We start from the raw sequence: 17,353 nt of genomic DNA on the forward strand, positions 1-17,353 counted from the left end.
TTTTTTTGTATCAAAAAAATATCGAACCGTGACACCAAAGTATCGAACCGAACCGTGAATTTTGTGTATCGTTGCACCCCTAGTAAATATCTGCTTTAAGGAGGAACAACAGATTCATTTCAGTGTTCTCTGGATAGCTGTGTGAGCCAATGAACAACCAAAATAAAAAGCAAACACAAAGTGAATATTTAATTTTACAATATACAAGGATGTAAATTCCAGACGTTATTCCCCCACATATCCAGTTTAAAATAAATCTGTCTCTCTATTCTAAAACCTTTGTCTCTTTCCTTAGTGTCCTGACTTTACCTACAGATGACAGGCATGTTTGCTTTATTTAAAAGTCACCTCTTTTATCCCTTCTCCCTTCAGCGCAGGCTTGTGCTAATTCTGTCCTCCTGCTTGACCTGAAATATTCCTGGCATTGAACCCTGCAGCTGCAAAGTTCACCCACATGGTCCACTCGCTATAAATCAAACATCCTGTCAATTTATTGCAAAAATAAAGCTGAGCTATAGCTGAATAAAACAATAGAACGTGCACGTTCAGAGAGCGCGCTCATACTGTCCTGATGATATTCTTCTTGCATCTGTTAGATGCTGATGCTGAGGTCGAAGGAGCTCCTGCAGCCCCTCTGGATGTGCGCTGTTTGGATGCCAACAAGGATTATATCATTGTTGCATGGAAGCAGCCAGCTGTTGATGGTGGCAACTCGATTCTGGGCTACTTTGTGGACAGGTTGGTCAATGTGTCGCTTCCTGCTACTCTAACCTCCAAAGCTAAACTGGATAGACACCACAGAATGAGCTATCAATGCAACACATAAAAGTCTTTCTCAAGTGAATGTCAGAGGAATAAGGCAACACAATATTGGTGATAACATGACTAACAAGTAGTCTTTAGGTGTTTGAAATAAAATCAAAAGTCTGAATGTGACATACTAATATTTTAATGTTTACGCACAGGTGTGAGGTCGGAACCACTCACTGGATTCAGTGCAATGACACCCCAGTGAAGTTTGCCCGATTCCCCGTCACTGGTTTGGTCGAGGGGCGCTCTTATATCTTCCGTGTGCGCGCTGTAAACAAAAGTGGCATAAGCCGCCCATCCAGAGTCTCGGAGCCGGTGGCTGCAATGGACCCAGCTGACCGCGCCCGCATGAGAGGTAGTTGACACAGAGAGGAATTTGACTGTATCGTGAATCCGATCAAAGCATCCGATGCACAAACACTCTTAAACATATTTAGGGATTTTGAAGAATAAAAGATGTAGTTTGGGCATTAGTTTTGACACTGGAGCAAAATATAGAAAACATTTAGCTCACAGAAAATCACAGGACTGACAATGTGTCTGTACTGATCTACTACATGTTCGCAGGTACTTCTGCTCCCTGGACTGGCCAAATCATTGTCACGGAGGAGGAGCCTGCAGGTAGGAGGTCAAATGCTTTTGCATGATGATTTATATCAGAGAGTGACTCAAGTAGAAGTGGATTATAAAATTCTCCAACTCTGAGTCCACCTGATTCAGGCTTATTAACCACATTCAGGGAAGAAGAAGCACCTGTGCTTTTTCATTTATGCTCTATTTATTATCAATGTAATTATTAAAAAATAATAAAGAAAGGAATGATAACATTTCTTGAATAGATGCATTTTCCAATAAGTGGTGGATGTGATCTTAATACATCCATCTGGTGTTGAAGGGTCAATCTTTCTTTTTTGGAGACTTAACTCTTTCTCTTTTGACCATCAGAGGGCATTGTTCCCAGCAAACCCTGTGATCTGCAGGTGACAGAGGCAACCAAAAACTATGTGGTGCTGAGCTGGAAGCCACCCGGAGAGAAAGGGCTTGAGGGTGTCATGTACTATGTGGAAAAGGTAAATTATTCCTCCACTTTTCCTCAGATGCACTTTAACTAAACGTTTCTGTTTTCCTGCATATGAGATTGTTACATTGCCTGAGTTTCAGTGACAGTGTGACGTTTTCCTCTTTGCCCATCAGTGTGTTTCCGGTACAGACAGCTGGCAGAGGGTGAACACGGAGATCCCAGTAAAGTCTCCTCGCTTTGCGCTGTTTGATCTCGCAGAGGGAAAAGCCTACCGCTTCCGTGTGCGCTGCTGCAATTCTGCCGGTGTTGGCGAGCCATCTGACCCGACTGAGGCCACCACAGTTGGAGACAAGCTTGGTCAGAAGAGAGATAAACATAAACATAGAGAAGATTAGCTCTTTTAGATATTAAGAGTCTTATTTGTCATACAATGCTATCAGGCAAACTGGTCCCAGACCTGTTTTGCAGTCATGACTCCTGCATCACAGATCTGATGAAACTGAACATTTGCACAGTACAAATATATTATGTTAGCACTGACTCAGCCCCAAAATGTAACTATTCTTGTGTGCAGATATCCCATCTGCCCCAGGAAAGGTTATTCCCACCAGAAACACGGACACATCAGTTGTTGTGTCCTGGGAAGCGTCTTGCAATGCCAAAGAGTTAGTGGGATACTACATCGAGGGCAGCATTGTGGGGAGCAACGTGTGGGAGCCCTGCAACAACAAGCCCGTGAATGTCACCAGGTAAAAATGACCCCTCTTGCTTTCTTTCAGCGATTTCTGATACAAATTCATGGCTGCTGCACCTTCTGCATTTACAGGTTCATCTGCCACGGTCTGATCACAGGAGAGAAGTACGTGTTCAGGGTGAGGGCGGTGAACGCTGCAGGGATCAGCCAGTTCTCCCAGGAGTCAGAGGCTGTGGAGGTGAAGGCTGCTATTGGTGAGTACAGTGGATCCATCACATCTAAATACAACAAAGTAATGTAGTAATCAGAGGACGTTAATAATTCCAGTTTACTGCTATTTAGATTAAGATTTGTTTAGAGATGTTAAAAAAACTAAACTGTTGGTGTTATATTGTGCATTTCTGAGCCAGTTGTGCTGGAAATTTCAACAAGGCACACCTCTTGGACGCACTGAACACCACAGACTGATCACTGCTGTCATTAGCAGACTCTCTATGTGGAAGAAATAATGCAACAAGCTGATTTTTCTTGATATTTTACCACGAATTGTGTTGTAGGCTACGGTTCTCTTGAAACATGTCTTCAGCTCCCACACTTTCTCCACCATTGTTCCACTCTGTCACCCTGTCACATTATTCTGCACTGTCGTATGCTCTACCTACCTCCTACCCTGTCTGGCCACATCTCTTCTAGCGCCTCCTCCTCCCTGCACAGCCTGAGGCGGGGCTGGGGGTCAGGACTTGTAGACTTCCTCTAATTTGGGTCAGTGCGATCCAATTCAGCGGTCGTTACAAAGTAGCTCAGTGTCACACATCACCACTATCACCACCACCTCCCCGCATCTCCCCTATCCTATCTCGGGCACAGGATGTGTCGGCAACCCCACATTAGAGCTAAAGGTACCACCATTCGAACCCCCCCTGTTATCAGCTACCAATGTTATTGTTCCGTTGATCTGATTCTTTATAACTCAATATTTTTACATTATTTCATTCAACTCAAAGTCAATAAACTGCACCCTAACACGTACTTTGCATGCCAGCAACAGAAACAGTGTTACTGTTTTAATAATGATGCTGTTTCTAAATTCCTGCACGTGTTCCCTAACAGTAACATCTCTCTGCATTAATACTAACACAACTTTCAGCCTTTGGATGTCACTCATTCACTGGCTGGCTTTGCGCTGAGCAGCATGCTTCGTTATCCCTTGTGAAACACTCTTAGCAAGAATGCCAGTGCACATATATTTTAAGAAGAAAGATGTGTTGTTGATGACATCCTTTTCTGCTGGAATAATGTGTTACTTCAACACAGTCTTCAAGGCTGATTCATCATTAGAAAAACGAGTAGTGATGCTCATATGTGCAAGGAGACAGTTACTTCAGAGTCTTTGGTTTAACAAATAGATGCCTTACTGTGCCTGAGACTTTGCTGCTTAACTAAATTGTGCCCATAAGAGGAGGATTATGCTGGTTTTTGAAGGAAACCATGAACTTTTGCACACAAACGTCAGATTTGGGCATTTTCACAATCAGAATAGTTTCACTTTCTTAGAACAAAAAAACTAAGATGAGATTCCAAAGGAAATTCTTTTTGGGGGGTATTTTACAACTGTTACTGAAACCACACAGACCGATGCAGCAAATGCAAATAGATTGTTTCAGCACAACAATCAGCAGTTTTTTATATGACAAACCTTTAAATTTATACAGCCCGAGTTCCCAAAAAGCTGGAATGCTGTGTAAAACCTCCATTAAAACCAGGATGCAATGATTTAAAAATCTGATAAAACCATATTTTATTCAAAATAGAACATAAAAATGAGTGTTTAATGTGAGACATTTAATTTCATGAAAAATATTAGTTCATTTTGAGTTTGATGGTAACAGGTAAGTAGTATGACTGTATAAAAAGATCATCTTAAAGAGTCAGAGGTTCTCAAAAATAGAGATGGGTCAGTCAGTCAGATCTGTAAGATAAATCGGTGTACAACTTGAAGTCAAAAGATTCAGAGAGTGTGGAGAAATCTGGATGTGTGCGATCTTCAGGCCCTCAAGTGGCACTGCATTAAAAACAGACATAATTCTGTCGCGGGTTGGCCTCACTGAAATCACTGTCTGTTATATAGGTCACTAAGCAGAGCGAGCTTGTTATCAGTGCTCAGTTCAAAAGCCTGCATCTGTGAAGGTATGGAGGTCCATTAGTGCCTATGGAATTGGCGGCTTGCCCATCTGGGAAGACACTATAGATGCTGAAAGGTATATACAGGTTGTAGAGCAACAAATATTCCCATCCAGATTCTTTTTCAGGGAAGCCCTCATGTATTTCAGCAAGACAATGCTAAACCCCACACTGCATCTACTGAACAACAGCATGGCTTCATAGGAGAAGGCTGCTGCAGTTCAGACGTTTCACCAAGTCAAAACATATTCAACACATCATGAAATGAAAAATACAGCAAAGAAGCCCCAGGACTGTTGATCAGCTAGTGTTCTTTATCAGACAAGAATGGGACAGCATGGCCCTGTTCCAATTTTTTGAGATGTGTTGCAACAATCAAATTCAAATTGACCTTATTTCTTCTTAAAAAGGCACTTTTTCTCAGTTTAAACACTTGACATTCAGTTCAGTTCAGTTCAATTCAATTCAGTTTTATTTTTATAGCGCCAAATCACAACAACAGTCGCCTCAAGGCGGTAGACCCTGCAATAATGCATACAGAGAAAAACCCAGCAATCATATGATCCCCTATGAGCAAGTACTTTGGGACAGTGGGAAGGAAAAACTTCCTTTTAACAGGAAGAAACCTCCGGCAGAACCAGGCTCAGGGAGGGGTGGCCATCTGCTGCGACCGGTTGGGGTGAGAGAAGGAAGATTATGATCTACTGTGTATAAAATACAAATTTATGAGATTTGTAAATCATTGCATTCTGCTTTTATTTTACATTTTTTGGTACTGGAATTTTACAATGTGCCACCAAAACACTGAAATAACCTTTGAGTTCACTTGCAACTGAAGGAAAACTCAGAGTAATTGAAACACAGCACTACCACCCGTGAATTAGATCATGGTGTGCTGTTACATTTGGTCTCGATATACAACTTACGTCACTTTTGGAGCTGTAATCTAAGAGATGATGGAATCTGTTGGCATTGTTTCTAAAGTCATGAGTTTTTTCATTAAGGGCCAGAGCAAAGCCGCGCACCCACATTATTGGCCGGCTGTTCTGTGTTACGTGCCTGCGTGCTTTCATAATCCCAATTGAAGCCTGCTAACATGGATGTCACCTGCTGGTCATCTTGTCTTCATTTCCACTCCCAGTCAGATGAAGACATTGTTCTGTATTTGACTGCCAGTTCAGCAAATATTGCTTTTTAATGTTTTTGTGCTTGTTTCTTCTTATTCTGTTCTCTTAATGTGGTGCGATTGAGAAATGAGCTGTGGATGGATTTGTGCCTGTTTTTAAAAAAGCTTCTTCTGCTTTTCTCTGCTAACACCCGTAGGGGGCGGCATCCTACACGGTGTGTTGCCGAAGATGGGGCCGGGGGGTAACGTGGGACAACTAACTGAGCACAGGCCACGCTGGACGGGAACGCATGACACTGTCCAGTTCCCTCCCAACACTATGCAAAAGCGCAATAAAGCTCAAGCTGACAGTGAAGCCAGGGAAGGGGCCAGGGCTGCTAGCTCAGACCTCACAGACCCTGACCCCAGGGAGACTAAAAACAAGTGGGGCAAGAGAGGCGATGGGTCCCGGGCCCCTGAGCTGGCAAAAGACATGCACTCAGAGCCTGTGTCAGGCCCAATTTCTGAATCATATACTGACACAATCACAGCTGCACACTGTGACCCAGTAACTGCTGAGGCTCAGGATCAGGCTGTGGAGACGGCTGATGAGCCTGACGCCTCGCAGGCACGTAAGTTCTCAGTAGATGGTAATCGGGAGAAAGCGAAGCCCCAGAGAGAGTCAGCAGGTGAGCACCGAGGAAAACCTTTTGTCAAATCCAAATAAAACCACAAAGAAAAGTACAGTTTTTACCCACTTAAGAGCCATAAAAATATATTCTGCCTTGACTTCACATCAGTTTTGTAGGTACAAATAGTAACTTTTGAAGGTAAGTCAATCCAATTCACCGCCAAACCTGGGTTTAACTCATGCTTTCTGGCCGCCACCAAAACCCTAACTTATATGTGTAGTGTCAATCACCTCAGGACCTGCCACTCCTCTGATTACCCAGAGCACTTTAACACACAAAGACACCAAAGCAATTCATGGCAGGAGCCCCTTAATCACACCCTGTACTCGAAAAGTGGGTCATCCAACCAAGAGAACACTTGTGACCTGAGACCTTTTTGGGAGTGCACCCTGGACTTAATCAGACACCCACCTCCCAGACGCTTTGACCACATTCTCACTCCTAATCAGGAGAGGGTATAAAGTTCATGTGACTATTTGTACTCGACAGGCTGCTTTATTATCACAGTGTTACTTGATCCTGCTTTTGTGGAGACCTTTGGCTCCCAGTCATTCCTTTAACCTGGTCTCTGAAATCGCTGTGCCCTTTGTTACCAGGAATACAGTGTAACAAGCAACATGTAACTGCACACTTTCTGACTCAGTGTATAAAACAGTGGTTTCTAAATTATACTAATCTTTATTTATCTTTTGAATCTGGAACTAGAGAAAAATAATTTAATAATCTTACGGCTGCTCACTTCATAGTTAGAGTGCAGACATAACAATTAACTCCCAAAATCTCAATGTCACTGAGCATTAAGGTTACAAATGTGTTGGGTTGGACGAGATGTTGTTACAGCAGGTATTAACCTACAACTGTCTCTGAACCCACTATCCAGTAATCTTTAACATTGTAAGGAGAGTAACTGCTGGTGAGTTCCTGCTGTAAACTGTTTCCAATAATGGGACACTGAAGCTCTTCATAGGGAAAAAAGAGGTGTGGGAATTAAAAGTATCAAATCTTTTGTGGCGCTTCAGTTTCCCATTACATCAGTTTTCACGCCGAGGTTTTGCCGTATTAATTTGCGATTTGCGTCTCAGCCTCTCCCGCTCCACCCTATGGCATCACCGTCCTGGAGTGCGTGCGTGACTCCATGGTGCTGGCCTGGAAGCAGCCATCTTTCATCGGAGGCGCTGACATCACCGGTTACTTTGTGGATTACCGTGAGGTCATCGATGGCGTGCCGGGAAAGTGGCACGAGGCCAACATCAAGGCTGTCAGCGAGAGGGCCTACAGGGTGGGTTGATATGAAAAAACACCATCCGAGTCTGAAGTTATATGTGCTGAATGTGCAAGGGGCGAGTGTCTTTGTGTCTTCGTTTCCAGGTGTCCGATCTGAAGGAGAATAAGAAGTACCAGTTTCAGGTGCGAGCAGCCAACATGGCTGGTGTCGGCATCCCGTCGCTGCCCAGTAATACCTTCCTGTGTGAAGAATGGACCATTGCTGTCCCAGGTTGGTTGGGCCACATGTTTCACCAACTGAGAGAATATTTTAATGAACCATTTGATGAACAAAAAAAAACCTTCCAATGCACACTGCTTTATTTTTCTGTCACCGATGTTGCACATAAATACAACTATATCAGAGAAATATGGTAAATGATACAAAAAAAATGAATTATTAGATAATTTGGTAACTTTTAATGTTGAAGAAAGTCACTTTATGTTATAAATATAAGAAAAAATACCAAAACAAATGTTCATCATCCATGAAAATGTCTTAATTGTACATATTTCTCCTGTTTGCCATTTATTCCTGCTGTACCCACAATTTTGTTGTACATGTATAATTACGATAAAGTTCTATTCTATTCTATTCTATTGGAATTGTGAACTGAATATTTACATGTTATAGACACGGTTTCTGACAACACTATCACTTTAGGGATTTACAGAACCTTGAAAGTGACTGAGTAAAAAGGATTTGTTATTTAGCCTCAGTCATCTTTCTGGGCTGCAGGACCTCCACATGATCTGCAGATTAGAGAGGCGCGGAACGACTCTCTGGTATTGCTATGGAAACCACCTGTGTACCAGGGCCGCGATCCTGTCAACGGGTTCTATGTTGACATCAAGGAAGCAGATGCACCAGAGGAGGCGTGGAGAGGAGTCAACACCAAAGCCTTAGAAAAGACATATACAAAGGTGCTAATCAGGAGTGCATTTATCTGAGAGATTCCCAAGTTTTAGCAGGATATCACAAATATATTTCAACATTTCTTTCTTTCTTTTTTTTGCAGATTAAGGATCTTAAGGAGGGAGAGAAGTATGTGTTCCGTGTGCGTGCTCAGAATAAAGCTGGAGTAGGAAAAGTCTCAGACGTGACAGAGCCGGTTCCCGCTCTGACCAAACCAGGTGGGATGAAATGATGGAACAAGTGAAGTTGACACTACAAAATTTGAGCAGATGAGATTTTTACCTTCTTGTTTTTTTAGGCACGAAAGAGATAGTCGTAGATGTCGACGACGACGGTGTCATCTCCCTGAACTTTGAATGTGGCAACATGACCCCCGACTCCAAGTTTGTGTGGTCCAAAAACTACGAGGACATCACAGACACCTCCCGCCTGACCACAGAGACCAAGGGAACCAAGTGAGATGGCAACATTTTTAACATTAAGACTATTTGAGCGTCCCTCTCACCTCTCATGTCACGAATTCTGTGTTTCCTCTGCAGGTCTAAAGTTGTTTTCAATCGTCCCGGGGAGGAGGACATTGGAGTTTACTCATGTCTTGTCACTCACACTGACGGTGCTTCATCCAGCTACACTCTCTCTGAGGAAGGTGGGTTTGAAAATTGAGAGAAAAGAAGATTTTTCATATTACATGATGTGTTGCTTTTCTCATCTTGAATCCTGAATCTCTTGTTGTTTTCTTTTCAGAGTTAAAGAGGCTGCTGGAGATCAGTCATGACCACAAATTCCCCAGTATGTGCTTCACATGGTATTTCTGCTTTATTTAGTGGTTTGTCATGAACTGGACGGACTTTCTAACTATTTCTTCATCACTTTCTTTACACCAGTTATTCCTCTGAAGTCAGATCTAGCTGTGGAGCTGCTGGAAAAGGGCCGCGTTCGCTTTTGGCTGCAGGCGGAGAAGATGTCCAATAACGGCAAAGTCGATTATGTTTTCAACGATAATGTTGTCTCTCAGGGGGAGGTCAGTGAGAATCTGCGTTCAGATATTTTACTTGTGTGCTCTACCTGTGTTTTAAAGTAAAATATTTGCTGCTTTATTTGGGGTGGTAGAAATACAAGATGAACTTTGACAAGAACACCGGTGTGATTGAGATGACCATGGAGTCTCTGACCCCGGCGGATGAGGGCACGTACACCTTCCAGCTGCAGGATGGAAAAGCTACCAACCAGTCCAGCTTGGTACTGATAGGGGATGGTATGTTTATTTAAAAAAAAAAGAAAACATGACTTTTAATTGTGAATGAATGTGTACAGTCAAGGATAAAAAGCTCAGAACGTTATCCATTTAAAATAATTTAACACTCTGCCACGCTGGGTATATTTTGATTAGGTTTGATAGAAAGTGGCAACCCCACAAATTAAATTAAATAATATCTCTCATGTGAAACAACCAAAATGATTTTACCTTCAGCAGTAGAGCAGACTGTACCAGAGGCCATTATGGCTCAGGTGGTAGATGGTTTGATACCTGCTTCTTCCAGTCTGTCTGCGACTGGCCAGATATTGAATCCCAATTATTCCTCTTCATGTTTCTCATTGGCATGATCACTTAAATATGGTTAAAGTGGCTTTTAGTAGGAAGCACTTGCCAAATTCTGACCCTACCATCAGAATGTTGCACCCGAAATTGGTACATAACAAACCAACAGTGTTTTTCCAATCTTCTGTTGTCCAGATTTGGTGAGGCCATGCAAACTGTAGCCTTAGCTTCTTGTTCTTAGCAGAGAGGAGTGGCACGTCTTCTACTGTAGCCCATCTGCTTCAAGACTGGACGCGTTGTGTGTTCTGAGATGCTCTTTTGCGTACCTTGGTCTTAACAAATAGTTATTGGTAAAAGGACTTATATAGTGCTTTTCTATTATAGTTGAGGATTAAAAGTGCTATATAAAAACATTTATATAACATACTTATTCGTCCATTGAGGCAAGCACTTTTTTCTAGTGTTTTCTAATTAACATTCACACTCCAATAAATGCATCGGAGAGCAACTCAAGGTTCAGAAGATGAGCCAGGGATCAAACACACAATCTTCTGATTAGCAGATGACCTGCTCTACTTCCTGAGCTGCAGGGTGGCTTTTCTCTTCCGACCTCTAAGATCAATGTGGCATTATCTCACATCCTAGGGATGGTTGTTTGGGTAAAATCCCACCAGTTTCTGAAAATACTGAGCCACACATTCAAAGTCACTTAAATCATTCTTTTCCATTCTGATGCTTGATTTGAACAAGAGTTTTTCTTAACCATGTCTGCATGCCTAAATGCATTGAGTTGCTGCAATTATTTGCTATTTTGATAGAGCAGTTTAACAGGTTTAGCTCATAAAGTGTCTGGTGAGAACTCAACATCTGCAACATATGAACACTAGAGGCCACTGAAACATTTTAGAAATCATGTTGTAATAGCTCCAGCTAAATTCTAATTTCATTTAATTGCACTTAATGGTATCTGTGTTGTTTTGAACCACAATTTATGAAAACTGTCATTCGTGTATTTTTCAGTGTTCAAGCAGCTGCAGAAGGAATCAGAGTTCCAGAGAAAGGAGTATTTCCGAAAACAAGGTAAGCGCCTGAGCACAAGAGTATTTTAATGACTGATGGATCTGTGTTATTCTCAGAGGCTTAATCTTTTTCTTCAACATTTAAAACAGAACAAAAAATATAAAAGCTGACAGTAACTCACACAGAAGATGCTGAAACCAGCAAATTTGGAATTTTTGCTTAAAAGTGATGAAGATTCATTAATCAGATTAACAGCTCTATGAAAATTTTTCACAGAATTGAGTTTTCATTATTTGCCCGATTGTCATCATTTTACCTGCGACGTTTGTTCCAGGCCCTCACTTTATCGAGTACTTGAGTTGGGAAGTGACACCAGAATGCTGCGTTGTACTCAAATGCAAGGTGAGCCTGTGTTTTAGAGATTTTACTTGTACATTTTTTCTTTTTTAATGTAACTGAGCTCTGAAAACATCATCCTGCTGTGCTGGAATTCAGGTGGGCAACATGAAGAAGGAGACCTCTGCACTGTGGCACAAAGACAGACACCAGATCAAAGTGGACGAGCACCTCGGCTTTGCAGAGGGAGTGCTGAAACTGGAAATTGCTCAGGTGAGAGTGTGAGAAAGTGAAGTGTGAATATCCGTATATATGTGTGTATATTTCTGTACTGTATAACCACCTTTGAATTCATTTGCATATATGGCTGTAAATGTGCTGCTCTGTTTCCCTCTGTGTGGATCTTTCTGTCCTTACCTTCCAACAGAGACAGGAATATGTACTATATACATGGAGGGCTGACTGGGCACAGGTGAAAAAAAGTCAAGAGAAAATAAATATTTTCAAAATAAAACAGGAAATAAGCCAGACATTTGAACTGCTCTGTCACAATCTCTGTCTTCTCTTTTCATCTAACCCATCTCTGTCCCTTATCTACTGTATAACTCACGAACCCCTCACATCCCATCGTGTCGTATTGTCTGTAAACGTCTGTCCAATTATGACATGCTTTCCTCACAGGTAATTCAGCATATAAACATGATGTCACATGTGTCCCATTGCAGCGCGACCTCCCCGCAGACACAGCAGACATTGTCGACAGCCCGATCTGGAGAAGACTTAAAGTTGGGATCAGTTATCTGTTGTGACCATGGGCCAACGGCCACCTCTGGTTTTCCCGTTTTTGCCTGAGAATGCTTTTCTTTTTTTTTCGTAGCTGTTGTTCGCCTCTTATTTTTGCTTTTGCGTCATATACGTGTGCACTGCAGCGCCCCTAGCTGAAGAGAAGCGCTTGCCTTTTTCAGACGAATATGTTTAATTTCCTTTTGCAAAACCTTCCTGAGCTAATTTGCTGTTGCATTTTTGCTGTCAGATTTCCAAGAAGGATGCTGGTGTGTATGAGGTGATTCTGAAGGATGACAGAGGACAGGACACCTCCACCCTGAATCTGACAGACCAAGGTAACTTTGTATGGCAATACAACAATGAAATCAGAAACAAATGCAGCAAATGAACCACTTAGGGTGATAAAATGTGTCTTTTTTTAAGGTTTCAAAGACTTGATGAATGAAGTTTTCAGTGTTATCGGTAAGAAGAAATATTTAGTCCACAGATGATGTCATATGTAGTACATATTTAACCCAACACACATTAAATAAGGATGTTTATCTTTGCAGCCAATTCCTCCACTCCACTGAAGATCACAAGCACAGATGAGGGCATTAGACTCTACACCTTTGTCAGCTACTATAACGACTTGCTCCAAGTCACATGGCACTACAAGTAGGTTTTTGGTTGGTTGACTTGAACAAAAAAAGCAACTTTTAATCAAATCTATACCTGATGTATATTTAATTTTCAGTTGTGAGTTGTCAGGATTAAACCACGTGTTCATCTTATCAGACGCTTCTGTGCTTTTGTGTCACAAAGTGGCCTTTAACATATACATTTTTCATATCGTCTCTCTGACAGGGATTCAGCAATTGCCTTTTCTGACCGCATAAAGAGCGGCGTGGTCGGGGAGCAGCTGTGGCTTCAGATCACAGAGCCCACAGAGAAAGACATGGGCAAATATGCCATCGAGTTCTACGATGGAAAAGGTGGCCTCAGGAGGACCGTTGACCTCTCTGGTCAAGGTGAGTGTCTAAGTGACTTTATAACTGGGCTGATTTCACATCTTAAACTTTTTTCATCTTGCCAGCTTCCAACATGTTTACATGATGTGAAAAGTTTGATTTTCTTTTGTAGGAATTATCACCTCAGTTATCAGTTAGATTTCTTTAACGTGATGTTTTGCAATTATTGTATGCTGTGCGACACAAAGATGTGTCTTGGCCTGTAAAACTGATTCTTACAACTTTTGTTTTACAGCATTTGATGATGCTTTTGCAGAATTCCAGAGACTCAAGTAAGTCATTAACCAGCCTATAACTAACATTTCTTTTCTGTATGTAGCCACAGTCCCAGCAAAGCTTTTCTCATATAAGGAAAAATGATGTAAAGAAAAGTAGAAGTCTTAATTGTCACTTGTCATTCTCAACTTTGACCTAATTTGTCATTCTCTCCTCAGAGCTGCTGCTATTGCAGAGAGAAGTAAGTAGTACTCTGTTTACAATAGCTCCACTTCTTTAATATTTGGCCTTTTCAGATCTGATAATGAAGATGCTGAATCTTCATGAAGACAGGTTGCAAATATATTGCTTTTAAATGAGTTTCAAATTATGTAGCTAACTTTACTGTGACTAAAAGTACAACCAGGGCTCAGTAACTTGACTATTAATATGATTTCAGTTCCTCAATTTATTTTCTTCCTCCACTTCCGTTGACTTAAAGTATAACATGTTGTAGAAAGCAAACAATTTTTACATTCCTAGTTAGAGTCATTTGTGTATTTGATTTGTGTCAACTACTTAAACTGAGTTGTAGAAGTAACAAAGGATAAGTCACGTGCTGACATGATACAAAGAAACACCCTCTGTCAATTTTAAAAACTCATCTAATCCTTAGAAAAGGTCTAAAAATGAGTTAAATGCAACTTTAGATGAACAACAACACACTGCCCTCTAGTCTCCACGCGTCTCCTGGGGAAATAACGGGCAGGCAGCTGTAAGACACATGCAATGCGGCAGACTAACCTTACTGACTGGACGAGAGACTAACGTGAAGTCACGCAATGATCCAGTGTCGGAGAGAGCTCCACCACACTCTTACAGTGCGCCCCAGGGTGGCTGTGGCTACAATGTAGCTTGCCATCACCAGTGTGTGAATGTGTGTGTGAATGGGTGGATGACTGAATGTGTAAAGCGCTTTGGGGTCCTTAGGGATGAGTAAAGTGCTATACAAATACAGGCCATTAACCATTAAGTAGCTCCTCCGACGGGGCTTCATCAGCTGTGTGATTGTCTTCAGGTGTGGCAAGGCCACACCTACCAGGCCTGAAGGCACCTGTAACAGGTGCTCCCAGATACACACAAACTACACACTAACTGCACACTAACTACACACTAACTGCACACAACAACTACACAGACTACACACTAACACACACACACACACACAAACACATACCTGCAAGCAGGGAGAATGAAGGACAGCAACACCAAAAACACATATAATGTACAAGTCCATAAATGCTCAGGGACCCTGGATTGCTTAGATCCAGGTCCCTGACAGTCTCACTGTAGAATATACTGTGTTCATCTGAGGTTGTATTTTAAGACCTGCTAAGAACCAGACTGTTTTTATTATGTCCTGATACATAAAACCTGAGAGTGAGAGTGTGTAGCTACTTTCTTTTTACCATGACTATAAACCTCAGTGGGTCAAAGTGAGCTCTATTCTGTGAAGTTTAAATTAACTCCAGTTAGTACTATAGTTTATTCTAAAAACATTAAGAAAAACTCTTTTTTTAAAAAAATCAGAGATTGTAATTTAAAAAGCCAGTTTACCATATTTATTGCAAATTTAAGTCCATTGCAATAAAGTTGGAATGTGTTAAAAACAACAAGCAACAGCCCTGAACATGAATACTAACCCGAAGACTGTTCTGAGCCACATAAAGTCTTTCATGTTAGATAAAAACACAGTTTGCGTGCACTGTGTGCAACATGCTTTGTTTTTGAAAATCATTTTTCATTAGTTAATATTGTTACTTTTCAGATCGTGCTCGAGTAGCAGGAGGCCTCCCTGATGTGGTCACCATACAAGAGGGCAAGGTAAACAGTTTTAGCTGAATTCATGTGGTTTGCACATCATATAGCAAACTTTGACATGGCCCACTGTCTTCAACTAAGAGTCTTAACCTTTACAGTGACTGCCCTGAGTGTAACTGAGTTGTGCCTTATTTTCCATTCAGGCTCTCAATCTCACCTGCAACATTTCGGGCAACCCCGTGCCAGAGGTCACCTGGCTGAAGAACGACAGAGAGATCACGTCTGATGAGCACTGCATCCTGAAATTCGAGTCGGGCAAGTTCGCCAGTTTCACCATCACCGGCGTGAACACGTCAGACTCGGGCAAGTACAGCATCCTGGTGAAGAACAAGTACGGCACAGAGAGCGGGGACTTCACCGTAAGTGTGTTCATCCCTGAAGAGGCGGGCGGCAAGAAAAAATAAAAGCGGTCCAAATCTTGTCGTAAATATGTAAAAATGATGCGTACTGGAAAAAGTTAAAAAGAAAAAAAGATTTTAAAAAAAGAGGTGGTGTTTGATGGTTTGTGTAGAAATCAGTCAAATAAACTCCCGAGGTGATGAAACTGAACACCAAAAAAAGTACAAAGAAAAGAGTTACTTAAGATTATGATTAATACTGTATGTGAACATTTGGTCCAATAATTACAAATCTCACTGAAAATCTGAAGCTTATTTGTGGCTGCCACTATGAAAAAATGTCACGGTTAGTGTGGAATGTCTATTAAAAACATAAATGTTTTTACATTTGCTACAAATTATGTGGATTTCCCAGCAAACCTGACAAGACAAGTACTTCAGACTGCGTGCAGCTGTCAGATTTACTGAAACCGTGTCATTAAATTGTGGGAAAAATCTCACAGAGACGGCACAAATTTCAATTCTATCTTTCTCAACCTGCAAGAAATAAACTAGTTAAGACAGATGTGCTGGGGTTTATTCCGATGGTGTGCTTTGGAAGTAAATATAATTTGTAGCAAAACAGTTAAAAATGTGCGTTTCAGTGAAATTTTAAACTTATGTGTGTTCCACTTTATTCACATTCACTCTAAATGTTATCTTCTGCAGAAAACAGTACACGTCAGCTCACTGTCTACTCACTATTATTTATATAACACACCATTTTCCCCAGTCCATAATTAGTAATTATCCTGGATGTTGATGCAGTGAAAACTGTGAGGTCACTGTTAATACCAACAATAGAGGTTATTGTTTCTCTTCCTTTTCCCATTTTTTGATGAGACTAATAAAAAAAGCATGTATTTCCCCACCTCCTCCACCTTCTGTCTTTCCTTTCTGAGTCGTGTCACTTTGATTTCAATTCTTCACCTTTTACGTTTCACTCTCTTGTTTCAGTCGAGTTGTTCCGTTTTCACTCCCGATCACTATTTCTGTAGAAGTTGGACAGCCTGAAGATCCACCACCAGCATGGACACAACTCACCCCCTTCACTGTAATTCTGATATTTGTTGTAGGACAATCATTTGCCGTATCCTCAGGATAACGTGACACTCTCTTTACAATGAGCACAAAAGAGGGACACGAAAAAAGTATTGTCTTTTTGTCATAGAGCACAAATATCCAGAACATTTCTAATTAGATAAAAGCCATTTTTACTATTATGTTCTTCAGTCTGAAATGTAATAACAGAACATAAGGGTGTATTTCAGAGCCTAGGGGCCAGATATTTTTCTTATGCATCAGTTGCTGCATGTATAAATACATAACTTTTAGTTTTTAAGTTAGCTCATTATTAAGTTGGTAATGAGATCCTTCTTGCTTCACATTTTGTTTATACTCACCTGAAGTGACAAAACTATTAGTTATACAAGTTTAAATCAAATCTATTTCTACCATATATATATACATAGGCACTATTAGGTCACCAGCTGTATGCCAAATGGTTAAGTATGTTTACCAGTCAA

At 41.2% G+C, this 17,353-nt stretch overlaps 1 protein-coding gene across 7 annotated transcripts in view; it reads left to right on the top strand.

The window, feature by feature from the left end:
* The window catches only part of myom1b (myomesin 1b), a 37,944-nt gene extending 21,241 nt beyond the window's left edge, over positions 1-16,703 (top strand). For all 7 annotated transcript variants that reach the window (XM_042220990.1, XM_042220986.1, XM_014333642.2 and 4 more), the window contains 27 exons: positions 597-738; positions 966-1,165; positions 1,378-1,431; positions 1,756-1,880; positions 2,005-2,188; positions 2,406-2,580; positions 2,658-2,779; positions 7,586-7,782; positions 7,872-7,998; positions 8,506-8,690; positions 8,786-8,900; positions 8,981-9,137; positions 9,222-9,328; positions 9,427-9,471; positions 9,567-9,703; positions 9,793-9,937; positions 11,243-11,302; positions 11,577-11,644; positions 11,738-11,851; positions 12,612-12,699; positions 12,788-12,826; positions 12,916-13,021; positions 13,211-13,374; positions 13,610-13,646; positions 13,809-13,831; positions 15,398-15,453; positions 15,594-16,703. In XM_042220990.1, coding sequence (XP_042076924.1) covers positions 597-738; positions 966-1,165; positions 1,378-1,431; positions 1,756-1,880; positions 2,005-2,188; positions 2,406-2,580; positions 2,658-2,779; positions 7,586-7,782; positions 7,872-7,998; positions 8,506-8,690; positions 8,786-8,900; positions 8,981-9,137; positions 9,222-9,328; positions 9,427-9,471; positions 9,567-9,703; positions 9,793-9,937; positions 11,243-11,302; positions 11,577-11,644; positions 11,738-11,851; positions 12,612-12,699; positions 12,788-12,826; positions 12,916-13,021; positions 13,211-13,374; positions 13,610-13,646; positions 13,809-13,831; positions 15,398-15,453; positions 15,594-15,854 — 3,233 coding nt within the window. In that variant the 3' untranslated portion in view covers positions 15,855-16,703. The remainder of the gene's footprint in view (positions 1-596; positions 739-965; positions 1,166-1,377; positions 1,432-1,755; positions 1,881-2,004; positions 2,189-2,405; positions 2,581-2,657; positions 2,780-7,585; positions 7,783-7,871; positions 7,999-8,505; positions 8,691-8,785; positions 8,901-8,980; positions 9,138-9,221; positions 9,329-9,426; positions 9,472-9,566; positions 9,704-9,792; positions 9,938-11,242; positions 11,303-11,576; positions 11,645-11,737; positions 11,852-12,611; positions 12,700-12,787; positions 12,827-12,915; positions 13,022-13,210; positions 13,375-13,609; positions 13,647-13,808; positions 13,832-15,397; positions 15,454-15,593) is intronic.
* The last annotated feature ends 650 nt before the right edge of the window (positions 16,704-17,353 follow it).

The sequence above is a fragment of the Haplochromis burtoni genome, unplaced genomic scaffold (genome assembly GCF_018398535.1).
Source record: "Haplochromis burtoni strain Fernald_Lab_line unplaced genomic scaffold, NCSU_Asbu1 Contig_58, whole genome shotgun sequence".
NCBI classification, from domain to species: Eukaryota; Metazoa; Chordata; class Actinopteri; order Cichliformes; family Cichlidae; genus Haplochromis; species Haplochromis burtoni.